This window comes from Plecotus auritus (assembly GCF_963455305.1).
Source record: "Plecotus auritus genome assembly, chromosome: 2".
Lineage (NCBI taxonomy): Eukaryota > Metazoa > Chordata > Mammalia > Chiroptera > Vespertilionidae > Plecotus > Plecotus auritus.
Window position 1 is genome coordinate 65,159,785 of NC_137771.1, and position 17,647 is coordinate 65,177,431.

Genomic DNA, 17,647 nt, shown 5'->3' on the forward strand with positions numbered 1-17,647 from the left:
ATCATTTCAAATCCCAAGATGTGGTATGAATTGATTAGCAGGAAATACATCCTGTGGTTTTTAAGCAGCAATTATATTCCCCATCTTCCTTCAGAAATTTGGTTTAGAGAATCTTTCTTAAAAAACACGGGTAGGGGATACTTTGAGTTAACAGCCCGCTACCCTGACTAGAGATGAAAACAAACACGTGTACCATTAAACATCCTATCCTCATCTGACCCCCATTCTCGTCCCCAAACCACCATGTGGAAGCTTTGACACTGAGATCTAGACCAGCGATTTTCAAACCGTGTGCCACAAGAAATTTTTAAAAACATGCAATACCTGACTATTTAGTCAGGAACACTGACCTCTTTTCCCTTAAATTGTCAAATTAAAAAAATGACAACAGTCAACTGGTATGAATGAATCAAAATTATACCTTTTTTTTGTCAGATTGGCAAAAAATATTTTTTGGTGTGCCGCGGAATTTTAGTAATTAGAATTATGTGTGCCATGAGATGAAAATGGTTGAACACCGCTGGTCTAGACCGTTTTCTTAAGTGTCCTGATGAACAGCGAGCCAAGTGCAGTTGGTCACCGAAGAGCTACTGACACGCATTTCCAGCCCAGGACATGTACAGCCTCTTCTCAGGCAGGTTTCCTGCTCTGGTCCAGAGGAGTCATCTGTACCACGTATTGTGAAAAGGGAAAATGCCCTTGACATTCTGAGAGCTCCACCTCTAAAATTAAGAGTGTTGCCTGACTGGTACAGCTCAGTGACTGAGCATCAGCCTATGAACCAGGAGGTCACAGTTCCATTCTCAGTCAGGGCACATGCCCAGGTTGCAGGCTTGATCCCCAGTGTGGGGCATGCAGGAAGCAGCTGATCAATGATTCTGTCTCATCATTGATGTTTCTTTCTCTCTCCATCTCCCTTCCTTTCTGAAATCATTTATATATATATATACCTTATATATTATATATTATATATTATATGTTATATATTATATATAGACTTTTACTTTGGCCACATAAGAGTTCATTTTCTTGACTTGAGGGACATAATTCATACCTTCTCATAATAGTCTCATAATATCCCCACAAGGGTCCAACCATGTCATGTAGCTTTCTAGAATTCATTTAATAGAATTCATTTCTAAAGCCGATTTCAGTGGGAGGGAAGATGGGTTCTTTCCCACGACAAGCTGATTTCTGAGTGTTGTGTGTACCTGGGAAGTACTCTTTGTTAAGGCAGCAGAGCAGCTCCTCTCAGGAGCATGGGGACCTAATTAAACACAATACTGACCTCCTTAGACAACAGATGCAGGACAGGAAGGCCGAGGACTCTTTCTGATACTCCTCTCGGCTATTACATTCCTTCAGGAACTCCTGAAGATCCGTCACAGGAAATCCATTCTGCTGGTATTTCTTTAAAAAGTACACAGTGTTGTTACCTTATTTATAAAGCATGATAAATTGCTCCCTTTGTCAACAAACCAAACCCACCTTTGCTAAAATAAAACTCTCCCACATTGCTAGGTCAGATCCAAGAACTGATATTAACAATGCTGAATCAATGTCAGTCCCAGAAGGCCAAGCCAGGGCCACCACGGAACAGAGAACAATCCAAAGGAAAACACCTCTGGTGCCAGGGTGAAGCAGGGAGGGATGTACTAGTAAGGGAAATAAAAGCAATGATCCAAAGGCTAACGTTTTAATACTAATGCAAGACCAGGTAAGACCCCCCCGCCACTTCCCCTCACTGCCTATGCAGAACCTGCCTGAGAAGTAATCTCTATTTCCTCTACTTTTATGGAAGAGGGTCACTTGGTGGGGCAGAAGGCAGTAGGTTCTTTCAAGCAGACACAAAGACCCTGAGGCCCTCTCCCCTCATGCTAAGTGAGATCATCCACCAGGTCATGAAGACCTGGCCCACTCACAGGGACATTGCGCCATCAAAGGCAGGGACCCACGGGGCAGCAGTGTGCAACAATTCTCTCTGTACGCCCAACCCTGCTGTTAGAGCCACCCACCCACTCCCATGTGGAAACTAACCTCCCCAGGCACAAAAATGTGCTCAGGAGTATTTCCAATGAATCAGCTTCTTCTGAGTTTAGTCTGAGAAGATTCAAGAAGAGCACAACACCCCAAGGCACTGACATAGCACCCTTGGTTGCTCCAGTGCCGGTCTGAAACAGGATTTCTGAGCACGACCATCTGCTGCTAGACAGGCCACCACTGGAGGCAACAGAGCGCCCTTCAAGCTACAAACCAGTTAAATGGACCCAGACTGAAAGGATATAGAACCCACCATGTGGCTCAGGAAGATAGGAAGCTAAACAGCCACAAAAGCCTTAGCTTTCATCATTTAAAGGAAACCTGTATCACACAAATGGTTGTGTCATCCAGTATATAGGTGTTCCCATATCTGAACAGTTGTCAGGGTGGTGATGACCCCTTACCACTGACACTTACCACTCAAAACCTCAGTTCCAGGACAGGTAGGTATACCTGTCAGTGCTGCAACCAACAGTCGAACTACTTAATTTACTAAACTCAACCTATCTCTACCCATTGCCTTTCTCTTTCCACCACACCTCCAAATCAGTCACCCTGACCTGGGTGACAGGGATGTATTCCTAAATGCATATTTAAAATTAAACTCCAACATCCAACAAGTCTCTTTGCTTTTCTTTAAAAACAATTATTAATTTATTTGAGAGAGAGAGAGAGAGATAAACACATTGCTTTGTTGTTCTTATTTACGCATCCATTGGTTGTTTCTTTTATGTGCCCTGCCTGGGGATTGAAGCCACAGCCTTGGCGTATCAGAATAATGCTCTGACCAACTCAGCTAGCCGACCAGGCCAACAGTCTCTTTACTACAAAACTTCAAAATTTAAGTAAAATGTAGCATTTTAAGTAAGTGGGGGAAAAAAGTAGTTTTTTCCTATGTTCCAATCTATACAGGTTTTTCAGTTTTCTTGGCAGGAAATCCTGATAATTACTTACCTTAATGGTGTCATAAGAATCCGTAATAAGTGCAATGAAAAGGCTGAGAATCATATATATAAAAAGGCTGATGAAGGAATATAAATATAGGCGACTGAACAGCCACACCAAGACGCTCTTCTGCTGGATTTGAGCAAAGGTTGCAAACATATCATCACCGTTGACCAGAGAAAACAGACACTCAGAAACTGTATTCAGAGCTACAAACTGAAGGGGGGGAAACTAAAGTTAGTTTTTGAGATATATCATCCAAAAAAGCAGAGAAGTATCTATATCTAGTTAGCTTGTTTTGTTGGAGTTATTGTTGTCATTGCTATTATGAGTAACATCCATTTTAAGACAGCTGGAATACCAAAGTAGGAAAACATTATTTAAAACTCCCTTGCGCACTCATTATCTCTAGACATTTCCCTCAGTTTTTTCCTATACACTTTTATATATTTGTAGTCATATCATCTAACCATTTTGGACCTTGATGTCTTTTTCCCTACTTAGCATCATCTTACTTACACTTAGACAGCATGTTAGGTAACAGACCTTTCCTTAGAAATGTCAAGTTTAACTATTTCCCTGTCATTGGACATCCCAATAATATTTGCTATTATAAAGAGCAATGTAACGAACATTTCTAAGCATAATGTTTTTTCCTGTTATTGGGTCTAAGTGACTAATATTTTTAAGCCTACAACCTACGCTTTCTGAAAGAACTATAGCAATTACATTCTACAACCAGCAAAGATGGACATGCCTGAGACACAGTAGAGGCTCAAGAACATTTTGCTAAATGAATAGTTTCACTGTAGCCTTTCCAACCATGGGTCGGGGTGATTTTAGCACATTCAAAACCAAAGATGGTCATCAATGGGAGAAGGAAAGATGATGATCATGCCCATTGCCTTCCAGGAGCTCCCGGCTAACCGTGGACAGGCCACAACCAATGTATTCCAGTGCCCTGTGGGAGAGCTGGGGAGGGCTGTGTAAAGAAAGTGACCCTCAGAACCAGGGCCTGAGGCGGAGTTCACCAGTGTGAGGAGGAAGGGAAGGGTGTGCTCCGTGAATATGGGGAATTCCGTGCTGAGCCTAAGAGGCGGCCAGAGAGGCATGCCTGTGCCACACTGAGAAAGCCTCGCTCGGTCTTCCACATACTTCAAACTATTACAGGCCAGAACTGGGAACCAGGAAAAAACTGCGGCCAGAGAGTGATCTGACCTGTTTCTAAAGGGCAAGCCTGGCATGTGGAAGATCTCCTAGACCGGGAACAGCCCAGGGCAGGGACACGCGGCAGGGGTGAGTGCAGGAGCCAGGAATGCACAGGGTCCAGATAAGGCTGGAAAAGGAGGAAACCATGGGAAGGGGTAGGGGGTGGGGAATAATCCTGGGAGGGGACAAGGGAAAGGGACTACGAATGGACTCAGTTTTAGACAAGGCAGCTTGCGGTGCCAGGTGGAAATGCTGACATGAGGGAGTCGGAGGCCTACACCTGGAGTTCTGGAGCTGGGCTGAGGGTTGTGTTTCAACTGCAATCCCCAGGCGGCCATCCCGGCGTTCGCGGCTGACAAACTCCTGCCACATCGACTGAAAACGAACAGCAGGTGCTTCATAAACTAACATCTTAGGGCCAGAGGGTTAACATTAGATGAAAGCTACTAAAGAACAATAATGACCCAACTGGTAAAAGATGGTATGGTTTCCAGAAACACCGAGGGAACAAGCTACCTAGAGTTCTGAACCAAATTGTTAGCCATGGGGGCCATGTGCCCATTAAGTCAGTGTGGCTCTGGGGACAGCCATGTCCCTGGTGAATGTCTATAAAACATCTCTACTTGGAAGTTGTGCTACTACTTCACATGCAACAAAATAAAACCTCCCACCCCCTAACCCGGAAACTGGGCTTCCCTTCCAATTGCCCTGCTCCTGGTCAGTGATTTCAGCCTCCTACCAAAGAAACATCTACTCCCAAATAATCGAGTACTTAAAACAACGTGTTGAATTGATTACTCTCCCCCTCTCTTCACTCTGCGAAGGTCTGCTGCTCCTCCGTTTCCCTGACCCAGTCTCTCTGCTCCACTCTCAGGTCCACATTGACGTCTGGATTATTCCAGAAACTCCGAGGAAGTCTTCACTCCAGCCTCTTCGTCCTCCAGTCCAAGCTGCGGTAAAGTCTAAACTTCACAGAATGCAACCTTCGGGCCATTTCTCTCGCATTAAGATTATACGAAGTCTGGATGCAAAGTAAAAATTCACACCAACAAGGCTGGGATAGGCCCTCCTTCGCGTGGCTTCCTTCCATCTCCCCACCGTCAATATTATCTTGTACTTTTCTTTTCCTACAACAGCAGACCCATTGCTCCATCTCCTCCTCCTGGGAGTTATTCTCTTCATCTGATACCTTCTTCTGTGTCCAACAAAGCCCACTTTAAAGGGCTGTTTCAAAGCCTACCTCAAGACAGGTTGCCTTTGCAGCTCTAGTCCCTTCTCTGTATCAGTAAGAACCACAGCGTCAACTACTGGTTGGCCTTCTAATTGGTTTTGAACCCCTTCTCCATACTCCAACTGGATGGAAACACATGTCCGACCCTCCCTCCTCCATGACTGGATGCACAGGGTGAAGTCTGTGACGGGGCGGCGGGCACAAAAGTAACCCAAACAGGGACCCTGCCCATGCCTTTGCTGCATCAGCAACAGCTCCGAAGCTGCTCTCCACAGGGACCTGGAGGGAACATCCAGTTGAACAAAGCACAACAATATGCAAATTGTTTAACAGTTCGACAGGCAGTTCTCCGAGTACATATTTTCCATCTAGCCTTCAGAAAACAAGGTTTAAGCTGGTTTCTATGGCTAGCAATTACGACTCTAACAGCACCATTCATAATTCATGTTTCTCATGGTTTACTTTGGAATCTGGCCAATTCCTTTGTTTAGTTTCCACAACCCCTCACAGTCTGTGCTTCAGGTTCCAGAATTACAAATAGCTGGTTGGTTGGTACATATCCAATTCATCCCTTCGTTTCCAGTGCCATGACTTAGAGTCAGTTTAGAAACAATACCTGTCTCAACATTAATGTTATTCACAGCCATTATGCTTCTCTCTCCTCTATGCGGGTGAGACTTATTTTAACCCAGCAAAAAGTCAAAACGGAGACGCAATAAGGTAAGTGACTGGCATACACCTTGTCATTGGTACCACAGGTGGCTGTGAACCTTCACTTTCAGGGGCCAAACTCCACAGAAGTGAACATTAGGAATAACCAAGGTGAGAAGAGGCGAGGTCCTAAGGTGCTTCCAGGCCAGAAGGACTACATTTATAGGGAGTTGCTGTGGTTCTGAGGAGCTTGTGAGCCCCTGGGAAGCAGGTACTACTGTCTCTCTGTTTCTTGCTCGGTAACAAACCTGAAGAATCCCTGCCACGTTCTGTGATGGACGTGGGGGATGCAAACAGCAATGAGCTATAGTCACTGCCCTCCAAGAACTCAGCCTAGAAGAACCTGACATGCTTGGAGTGCAACAGACATTTAATAAATATTAAATGGGTATTTCCATAAAGAGTCCCCATACATCCTTTGGGACCACAGTGCGAACCCAAGCATTTGTTTCACAAATGATACTTTTTTAATTGAACCAGAAAGAACAGTTTTAAAAATTTAAATGAAAACATAACCTGCAACAGCTTATGTCAGAGAAGGACATAAAAATCACCTTCAAGAGCAACATTTAGGTTTAATGTTTTAACTGGCTAACAGTTCTTTTGAATAAGAGAGGTACTTGGCTAAAACTAGAGACTTTGAGAGCAGGATGATGTAATGCAGGTTCTGCCAAAGTGTTTACCCATGGCATCAGCAAATCCAACAATTTTTCGATGCCTTGGTCTTCTCATTTCTGAAATGGGGACAATGCAAGACTATGATTTATTCTTCACAGCAAAAAAGTCCTCCGGAAATGTAAAAGTTACATTACAGTAATGTTCTTCCAGACCTGGCTTTGAATTATTAATCATCAACAGTCTCTAGCCCTCTGTGCCAGACATTTTGAAAGGGCACTGTGCCAAAGTCCATTAGTGCAGGTATCGATACCGGTGGGACAATGCTTGCATCTCTTCCCTCTTTCAGCTGGACCATTAAAATCCAATGTCTACCATGAAAACAGGAAGTGAAAATATGGGTCCTGCTACCAGTCAAACAGCAGTGTACAACTACTTTTCCTGAGACCTCCTCTTTAGAGTGGCTGCAGAAACATCAATGATGAGAGAGAATCACTGATTGGCTGCCTCCTGCACACCTAGTGGGGATCGAGTCCACAACCTGGCCATGTGCCCTGACCGGGAATAGAACCATGACTTCTTGGTAATAGAACCATGACCTCTTGGTACATAGGCCGATGCTCAACCACTGAGCCAGGCCTATGGGCTAGAGTGGATGGATGGTTTGCTTAAAGAAAGAGTTAGCTTCCACCCCTAAGGTGGCTATGATTCTAGATCCTAGAAAACGCTTGCTGTGCTGTCCAGCTTTTGAAGGCTTCGGTACTACAGAAGGTCTTCTGATTCAACAGAGACTGACTGGCAGAACCTGAATGTGTGACAGTTTGAGTTAATTGGGGGAAGGAGGAGAGACACGGGGGGCAGGAAGCACTTCTAACTTCAGACTCAAAGAAGCAGCAATATGGAGAAGGAAAGCACAGAGTCCTGAGTCAGACTGAAGATTTTCTTCTTCCACTGACTGGTGCATTCAGTAAAGTAACTGAACTGTGCACTTCCCCAAAGGGTGGAGGTGGGACACAGACACCATAGACAGGCCTGCTAGGCAGCCCTGGACACAGCCCTTATCCCTGCTCCTGCAGGGAAAATGGAGGCTGACGCTGAGACACACAGGCGGGAGGTGCCAGCCACATGTGACTGTGGAGCATCTGCTGTGTTGTCAGGGTAAAACACACACTGAATTTCAAAGATTTTAGTACAAAAAAAAAAAGAGTGTAAAATACCTCAATGCTTAAATAAAATATATAATTAAAATCACAATTGTATCTGTTTCTTTTTTTAAATTTTCAGTATAGCTACTGGAAAAATTTGAAGCCACCTGTGGTTCTGATTTGTAGCGCTTGCTGCACTTTTATTGGACAATGCTGGTCCAGAGCATCCCAGTCTCACCTGAATCCTTTGAAAGGACAGGATTGAACATATGAAAATGCAGTCAGATCCTCAAAGCAAATAGAGAGAAATAAGACTGATTATGTGGCTCTCCTCTCAGAATTGATTTATTCAGTCAAACGAAACGCTCGTCTGCAATGGTCTGTTCTAGGTAATTCCAAGAAAAGCCCTACTGGGTATTGGTCAAAGATGTGTATTGGGGTCAGGCAACCTGGATGTGAATCCTATCTCTGCCATTTACTAGCTGTGTAGCCTCAGGAAAATTATCGAACACAGTAAGATCCCCATTTCCTATAGGGCTACTGGGGAGTCAACATAGCAAGGGAGTTAAGGAACTTGGATCCTATATCTATCGGGCACATAGCATTCAAGAGTGGTAGCTAGATTAGTAAAATTCAAGTAGCATTATCTGAACACCTTCCAGGACAATGATGGGGTAGGGAGATGAAGGGCAAAAGAGGTAGGAACACTTGTTCTGAGGCCTTGGAACCCGTGAATTAAAGCCGAAATCTGTACCAAACTTGGTATTTATTTCAGACAGTGCAACACTGTCCTCTAGTGACAAAAATCTGGAGAAGCATTCAAGAATGTGGCAAGTAAAGAAGAAAAATGTTAATTTTCCTGGGCACTCACACAGTCCGTTCTCCAGATCAGAGAGATCATATCAAAGAGCAAATTTAATCATGACTCAGTGGCAAGGAATAGGAAGAGCAATGATATTATCAAGATTTACTATTAACCCAGGGACTGTCACTCTGTTCCCTATGCCTTTTCTCCAACAGGAAAACAATGATTCTCTTTGGACGTGTCAAATGCAACCCCGAAAGAGGAGGAAGCCTGGATGTGTGCCAAATTACTAGGACATATTCAAGTAGGACAAAGCACAGAGCTCGACCTTGCTGGATTGCTCACTTTTTGTGAACAGTGTATAAACCAGATATAAGCATATGTTTTGTTTAAGGCAACCAGAGAGGTCAGAAGTTGAGGCTAAGCTGTAATACAAGCATTAGTGTAACCCTTTGCATTTCACCTCTTTTCTTCTTGCAGAGCACCTGAGCCAGGAGAACAGCACCAGGGGCTGTTGCGGAGATTAAACGAACGAGAGGACAGAAAGGCTAAGCACACAGTGTTGGCTGCTGTTATTTTTGTTGTATCTGTGGTTCCAACTGCCAGAGGCCCATGGAAGAAAAACTACAAGTTGCAATGATTCCTTATCCTTTTTGTTGTTTTGTTGTTGTTGGGTTTTTTGGTTTGAAAACAGGGCCTACCTACTTTCATTTTCTGACGTTTCCACCAATCAATGTTTTATTTTTAAAACAAGAAGAGCACAACTTTGATGTCCCTGAGGTTATGATGCTGACTGAAGCCCAGCAACAATTTGGAATTCTGATGCTGATCTTTCATAAGGCAGAGGCGATGCTGCCATCAAAACCACCATCACTGACAAGACGTGTTTCATTTTAATCATAAACCTAATATGGTCTATTCTGGGCACTCTGTCCACCTTTGTTCTCCTCAATTAATTGGGATGAAAACCCTAATACATTCAATTAGAAAGATTTTGTAATAATTCCCCCCATTCTATTTTCATTTTTCTTATAGGATCTCATATGCAGACATTTCTTATTTGATAATTGGCTGGGTTGGAATGTGACCCATAAAAGTCCCAGACAACTCTGAAATGTGCTCTCCACTCCCTCACAGTGGTTTCAACATCCAGAAAAAGAAAGGGAAAAGAAACCTGATACAAAGATAGGGCTTTCCTGACGCCGAGGGTATGTGCTGGGGACGAGTGGGAAGAAGGTGAAGTCCTGGAAGCCCACTTTTCAGGTGCCTGACCTGCAGAAGGAAGAACCAGTGCTACACACCTTGTTGTGATACGGGCCTAAGACGATCCAGCCACAGAAGGTGTAACCCAGGTAGATCATCCCGGCGCAGGCGCAGAAGCGAAGCACCTTTGGCAGTGAGGCTTGCATTGTTAAAATGAGCACCTGGAAAGACACCGGCAGAGCGGGGGGAATTAAAAAGGAGCTTACTGGAACCCGGAGAAGAAATTAATCTCAATCCTATGACATGACCCGATGCCACATCCTTACATTATATTTTTGGAAGTAACCCAGGTATCTGATGACTCCAACCCAGACAAGAAGCGTGGATGTTCCAAGCAAAATGCTGCACAGATCGTAATTTGTGATATTCTAAGGAATGGAAAAACAGATATGAGTGACATATTCTACTCCCCTCAGCTTATTAACCTCACTTTAAGTTGATAGGAAAAGAATGGACTGCCTGCTCTCTATAGGTGATCCTAAGGGTTTCTAAACTGAAGAGGAGAGTAATAAAGAGCACAGTCCCAAATGTGTTTCTTCTTTCCTTTTAGTATTTCAATTGGTTCAGCTTTTTGTTCAAATAATATCCTGAAACAATGCATTTACTTAGGCATTAAAGAATATAAACTAATGGTGTTCGTTAAATATGAAACGATGCCAGTCAGCTACTTCTGAAAGAAAGCTCAAACATGATTGGCTAACACAGTTCCTGCTCTTGAGGATTTCTGGATCTAATTGCGGAGACACACACACAACCACAATCTATACTAATAAAAGGGTAATATGCTAATTAGACTGGACATCCTTCCAGACGTCCTTCTGGACAAAGCCATGGTAGTGGGGCCAAGGCAGAGGCAGTTAGGGGCGATCAGGCTGGCAGGGGAGAGCAGTTAAGGGTGACCAGGCCACAGGGGAGGGCAGTTAGGGGTGATGAGGCCGGCAGGGGAGGGCAGTTAGGGGGATCAGGCAGGCAGGTGAGTGGTTAGGAACCAGTGGTCCCAGATTGCGAGAGGGATGTCTGACTGCCGGTTTAGGCCCAATCACTGGGATTGGACCTAAACTGGCAGTCGGACATCCCCCAAGGGCTCACGGATTGGAGAAGGTGCAAGCTGGTCTGAGGGAACCCCTCACTAGGCCCCTAGTTTTAATATAATATGTGAAGTGCTGTGAGAGATGCAGTGCCCAGCTTGTCACAAAGCACTTCCCATGGGCATGACCAAGAGCGGGGCTGAGCCTGGGGGACAGGCTGGGGGAGAGCATTGGAGGTAAATGGACAAAAAGCTGAACCAGGGCCCAATGTTGGGAGCCAGAAAGTTGTCCTAGAGGGTCCGTATGGATGGCTCAGTGAATCTCGGGCAGTAGAGGGAGGCAGAGCTAGATAAGGAGGACCCTGGAGGCCACTCCACCCAAGGGGGTTCCCATGAGAAGGGATTGTAACAGCAGGATAGACACTGCCAGGGACTTTCCTCTGACAGTTGTGTGGGTGGATCTGAGGGATGTAAGGCTAAAGGCAGGCAAGCAATGAGGAGATGGCTGCAGCAGTCCAGGCCAGAGAGGAGCCGGCCCAAAGGAAGCCAGAGGTCATCAGGATGGACAAGCGGGAGCTATGTTAGTGTCGGGAGAGAAAGTTAGTTAGACTCCCCCACGGATAGCACAGCCTGGAGGGGAGAATATCTGGGTGAAGGGTCAAGACTTTGTCATAAGATCAATTCAACGAAGTTCTATGCAGTCAGGCACCTGGCAGACACTCTAATAGTCCTGCCCTCACCCTCATCTGCCAGATCACCCACTGGGCAGGACTGGCTCTTGATAGAACTGGTTCATGGGTCACTGATTCTCCTGCGATTTTTTTTTAAAAAAAATAAATGAAACCCACCCTAACAACCGATCTTTTCAAACTTCAGTTTCTATGCTCAGGAAGTTACAAGTTTCCTGGGGATATTCATAGGGAGATATCATCCCCCCCCAGAACATCAGCTTCTTTATATTCCCTCCACAAGGAATCGGGTCAGAGGAGGCTTCTGATATATGGAAGTGAGAAAAGAGGAAACATGAGAATCAAACTAGTCTCCACAAGGAATTTATATCCTCAAGGATCATCCAGGATAGAAAGAGCAGCAGGCTTAAAGTGGGTGGCCCCTCACCTTTACTTGAATCTCCATTTTGAGGATGGATCCAATGATTGTCATTAGGTCACTGATAATCACCAGGACATACCATCCGTTGATGAACTCCCACTGGTCAGCATTACACACGTGTCGCTGGTACTTCTCCAGGAAGAAATTTAGAAATCTCTGCAGCAAACATTTTAAAGAGTATTTCTTACAAACCACACTGCCCTCTGGAAGGAGAAGATAAGTGCAAAACAGAGCTCCCACCTGTAACATGATATGGTGTTACCTATCCTTCTCAAAGCTGGAAATTATGCCCACACTTCCCCCCTCACCTGCCCAGCTAGACTAAAGCCTTCAAGTGCCTACCAAGCGAACTCAAACATCATATGCTTATGCTCTTATCTCCAACAGACTCTTGTAAAAGCTGTCACATAGTACATCCCAAATATGTTACTTTATCACCTCATTCAACCAGACAGCACCCTATGCACCAAGCATTAGTAGCCTGCTCTTCCAGAGGAGAGAACTGAGGCTGGGGAGGTGGAGCCAGGATGGGCGCCCAGGCATTCCAGCTCCTGTCTGTGTGCTCCCAATGCCCACCCCCTGTTTAGGCAGAACCAGGACCCTGACCTGGAATCAGAGTATCAGGGGACTTGCGGGGAAGGGGCAGTAAGACAAATGGATATTTACAAAGTAAGTTGACAGAGGTCAAGAATGAGAAAAATAGAATGAAGACTGTTTTCTTACTCCACCAATGGCATGCTGATCACTTCATGCACCTGATCCCATTCTGCATTTCCACACACAAGCCACAAACCAGAGTAAGATTTGTGGGGAGCTGGGATATAGCTTCACAAGAGCCCCGAGAGTAACAAGGTGAAATGAAACTTGGGGGAGAATTTTCAAGCTATTTAAAATATAGAATAAAGTACTTTATGCTTCATTAGAACCCATGTATCATGCCCCCTGTCAAAATGAAATCTGATTTGAAGGCAAAAGATGAAACCCACACATGCTATTATTCTGTTCTTAAGATTTACTCCTGATTCAAAAGGGTCTCATTTATTCTGGAAACATTCAAGAGCTTGAGAGGTCACCATTGTGCACCTGTGTTCATTGGCTCAGTTTTAAGCAAGATAATTATCTGATCCCACCTGACATGGTGGGAGCTTGCACTCACCTTACACCTCAGGTTGATGAATGCCTTTTAGGGGGCAATCACTCAAAGGAATCTAATTTAGTCAAGGGCTCCAGAAAGGACAGGATGACCCAACACCAGGGCCCACTGTTTGGACAAACTGAGGGTGGAGGCCAAGAGGGGAGGGAGAAAATTCAAGCATGCATACCTTTCGTAAGCGTAGAGCAAGAACGATGGATCTTGTGCACAGAATCAGAGACGCCAAGCAAATCACAATGACGAATGAATCAAACACCAGCACATACTGAGTATTCTTCTGAACTAAGGAACAAAAATGATAAACACTCCTCACTGGGGAATAATTTCTGACAAGATGGTAGTCAAAAAAGAAGTTCAAATTATAAATTCAAAAACATCAGAGACAAATCGCAAACTCAGAAGTCTACAAATAAGGTAAAACTTTCCCTGTTATTAGGAGTTATACATTTAAAAACATATAAACTCTTAAGGGACGTACTAAAATGTATTTGTAAGTATTTACATAGACTATAATTTGACAGAAGGTGGTCCGTTTGGGCTCCATTCATAAGAGGCAAAACTATTGACATACTCTGAGGTCTTTCACATACAAGCACAAACACCACGTTCCCCATTAATGAGGAAACAAACTCTGTCTCAGACTCCCCATTTCTGTTTCTCAAGTTTACTGTGCACTTTCCCAGCATTCAATAAGCTCCTTCTGCACATGGAGAAAATAACCACTTGTAATCGTAGTAAGAAGGAGAGTATATCTTGGAACACAGTAGCATGGAGAAATGTACTGGAGGGAGATGAAATTGTAACCTTAGCTTCTCTCAGACTTCATGGAATTATCCCAAATACCAATGATGGCTCTCCCCTGCCGGCTCCCCTATCCATCCCTGCAGTCCCATCACCTGCCAGCTGCTTCTCTCCCCCCATCTTCTCTATCCTGAGGCCATACTGGTCTTCCTTCTTCCTACCTCCTATCAGGTTCTCTCTCTCTCTCGCCTCAGGGGCTTTGCACATGATGATCCCTCTGCCTGGAACAGCACCCTCTCCATCACACATGTTAAGATGATTCTTTTTCAGCCTTAGGTTTCAGAGTGAGTATCATCTTCTCAGAACAAAATTCCCTAAATTCCCATCTTTATTAGCCCCTTCCCTACTCTCAGAGCACTCTCCATAATGTACACACCTATAGTATCCTTTACTTGATGACCACGGAACTTCAAAGAGAGCACAGCAAGGAACAGAGAAGTGACAAATGGGAAAGGACATGGTCTCTGGGGGCCTGAAACCTTGGGTCTGAATCTCAGCCCTGCACTCAGAAGCTGAGCAGCCTTAGGGAAGGTGCCTCAGTTTCCTCACCCAAAAAGTGGGTAGAATTAAAAAAAATTAATCATAGGGCTGTTGTGAAGATTAAACAAGTTCATATATGAAAGCACATGAAACAACACAGTGGTTACTATGGAATCATTCAATGCCCATCTTCCCCACCAAATGGATGGCTCTGGGAGGCGGGGATCATATATATTTTGTCAACACTACAGTGCCTTTGCTTAGCATAATGCTTCAGTGTGGTTACAAGTAAATGCAGGGACTCCAGCAGAACATGAGAAGAGCACCGGATAATCTAAGTTAGAACGTGTGACAGTCTGAGCTAAGTCAGAGGCAGAGAAGGCACAGAAGGAGGAGGCACAAAGTGGTGAGAGATGAAGCAGAGAGAGGCAACATGGTCTCCAAGGGGACTCAGGGAACAAGGAAGAAGGACCAAGCAGGCATGACTCCTGGTTTTCTGTCCTCCGTAAACTGAGCTCAGTCTGGATGTCCATGACAAGAGAGGATGGCTCAGTGGCAGCTAAAGCCACGAGTGTGGGCACAGGTACTCAGACCACAGAGAGAAAAGCAGACAGAGGACAGGCGGACAGTAATGCTTGAGGAAATGAGCTCAGGAAGAAGATGGAGAAAGGCCAGAGGAGAAGGAAATAGGACTGGGTGGGGACAGGCAACCTTCCAAGGAGTCCAGACTCAGAGTGCTTCTCAGCGACACCTCTGCAGAGAAGTGTTGAAGAGAAAGATCGGAGTGTCCACAGACTTATTCATAACAAGGGTGTGAGAGACAACAGCATGAGTGTCTGGGTAAAGCTGCTCCCCAGTGGGTTATGACCACAGCCAGCCAATACATGTAACTTACTGAGTGAACTATTTACTATTTAGCCTCGCCAAGCAGGCGGTGCCTAGGCTACAAAGTGGGGGAAGCAACTGTGCCTGCTCCAAGGGCTGTCAGGAAAGCAGGTAAAACATCCATGCTGAAACCAGGTAGGCTATGCCTGGCACCTAGCACTGACATTTACCTTTAGCCATTTTAAACGTCAGAAGTTTAGGTAAAAAAGCAAAGCAACTTAATTTGACTAGAATCCAAGACTTTTCCCTCCCTTCCTCCCACCCTCCCTCTCTCCCTTCCTTCCCCATGGGATGAGGCAGAAGGATTAGAGGCAGTTCGTAGGAAAATGGGACTGAAAACCTCATAAAATGCAAGGACAGCATCTAGTACCTTCCTGTCTAACATATAGCTAGACCAAATCTCTAAGATTGCTCGTAGTGGGAAAACTGAGGCCCTGAGCTAGAGAGAGAAACCATCTCTCCTCACAGAGAAAACAGTATTGTGTTGTTTTACTTTATTAGGAAGACTAGTTTGGTGTGCTACAGAAAATATTTTATGAACACTGTAATTGCTTTCTTACTCTATTGAAACTCTGTTACCCCTATGGGAACATTGCCCAAACCTAGGTTTGTAAAACACTAGTCCAGAGAGATGCCTCTGCCAACCTGGTTAAGTCATTTGTTCCACCCAGTCCTCCCACAGGCCCTGAGAAGTCCCCCTGCCTGCCTGTGTGGCTCTAACCCAGGGCTTCCCACACTTCCTAAACTCCCTTCCCCTATGACACCCATTACATCAGCCATCAATGGGGAGTCCTGCCCACCAATACCTCCTCTAGCCCCTCATGCCCGAATTGCTACACTCATAAAATCAAGTTAAAGTGAAGATTAATGGCACCCTTGGGAACGGGTATTAGAAGTCAAAAGAAGCAACATTTGGTTTGTATATGAAAATGGACATTCCCTTATATTCCGCCCTGAGATAACATAGGCAATGATGAGAGGGAGAGTATATGAATGTGAATGAACTCAGAAGTTTTGGAAATAGCGCAAGGATCTCACCAGGTGTTACCCTTGCCTTAGTCTCACTTCCTGTCTCTCCACTTCCCCAAAGCCAGGCCAATCAATCAGACTGGGGGAGGGAGGGGGTACGGACGTGGCGGGGGGAGGGGGACTCCATTTCCTAAGCTTGTTTCCAAACTTCAGCTTTTTTCAAAGTTTTCACATCATTTTATTTTAAATTCATATTTTCCTAGTGACAGAATCTGGTTTCTTACTACACAGCTCTGGAAGCCTATAAAAATGTTAGTGTAATCACTGGCCACAGGAGGGAGACAGACCTCCTTTCTTCTTTTTTTCAAAAAATTATTTTTAAATCATTTTTTAATTTTTCAATTACAGTTGGCATACAATATTACATTAGTTTCAGATGTACAGCCCAGTGATTAGACATTATATAACTCACTAAGTAATCATCCTGATAAATCTCATACCCATCTGACACCATACATAGTTATTAGAATATTATTGACTATATTTCCTATGCTGTACTTTACATCCCTATGACTATTCTGTTACTATCAACTTGTAATTCTTAATTCTTCACCCAAATCCCAACTCCCTCCCATCTGGCAACCATCAAAATGTTCTTTGTATCTGAGTCTTTCTCTTCTGCTTGTTTATTTTGTTTTTTAGAATCAATTGTTGATAGATATGTATTTATTGGCACTTTATTGTTCATATTTTTTTATCTTTTTTATCTTTTCCTTCTTCAAGAAACATTTCATATAATACTGGTTTGGTGGTAATAAAAAGGGGGGGGGGGCATAGAAACTATAAAAAGAACCAGTCTGAAATGAAGGATACACTAACTGAAATGAAGAATAATTTACAGAGAATCAACAGTAGAGAATATGAAGCCAAGAATCAAAAAAGCAATTAGGAGTATAAGGAAGCAAAAAGTACCTATTCAGAACAGCATAAAGAAAAAAGAATCACTCCCTAAAATGAGGATATTGCAAGGAGCCTCTGGGACAACTTCAAGCAAACCAACATTCACATCATGGGGGTGTTGGAAGCAGAAGAGAGAGAGCCAGAAATTGAAAACCTATTTGAAAAATAATGATAGGAAACTTAGGGAAGTTTGCCCCAGTCAAAATTAACCTTTGCTTTCTTTACCATCATGCCTTTCGTACCTCCGCCACTTATGGCTATCCATGACATATTGGAGATTTTAAAAGCACGTCTGTCT

At 44.2% G+C, this 17,647-nt stretch overlaps 1 protein-coding gene across 1 annotated transcript in view; it reads right to left on the reverse strand.

Annotated features, from left to right (window-relative positions):
* MCOLN2 (mucolipin TRP cation channel 2) overlaps window positions 1-17,647 on the reverse strand; it is a 41,804-nt gene that overhangs the window by 2,341 nt on the left and 21,816 nt on the right. Inside the window, exons 7-12 of the mRNA XM_080657288.1 lie at window positions 13,424-13,536; window positions 12,108-12,257; window positions 10,231-10,332; window positions 10,003-10,125; window positions 2,995-3,201; window positions 1,289-1,410 (exon numbers count right to left, since the gene is read on the reverse strand). Of these exons, the coding sequence (XP_080513414.1) occupies window positions 1,289-1,410; window positions 2,995-3,201; window positions 10,003-10,125; window positions 10,231-10,332; window positions 12,108-12,257; window positions 13,424-13,536 (817 nt within the window). The remainder of the gene's footprint in view (window positions 1-1,288; window positions 1,411-2,994; window positions 3,202-10,002; window positions 10,126-10,230; window positions 10,333-12,107; window positions 12,258-13,423; window positions 13,537-17,647) is intronic.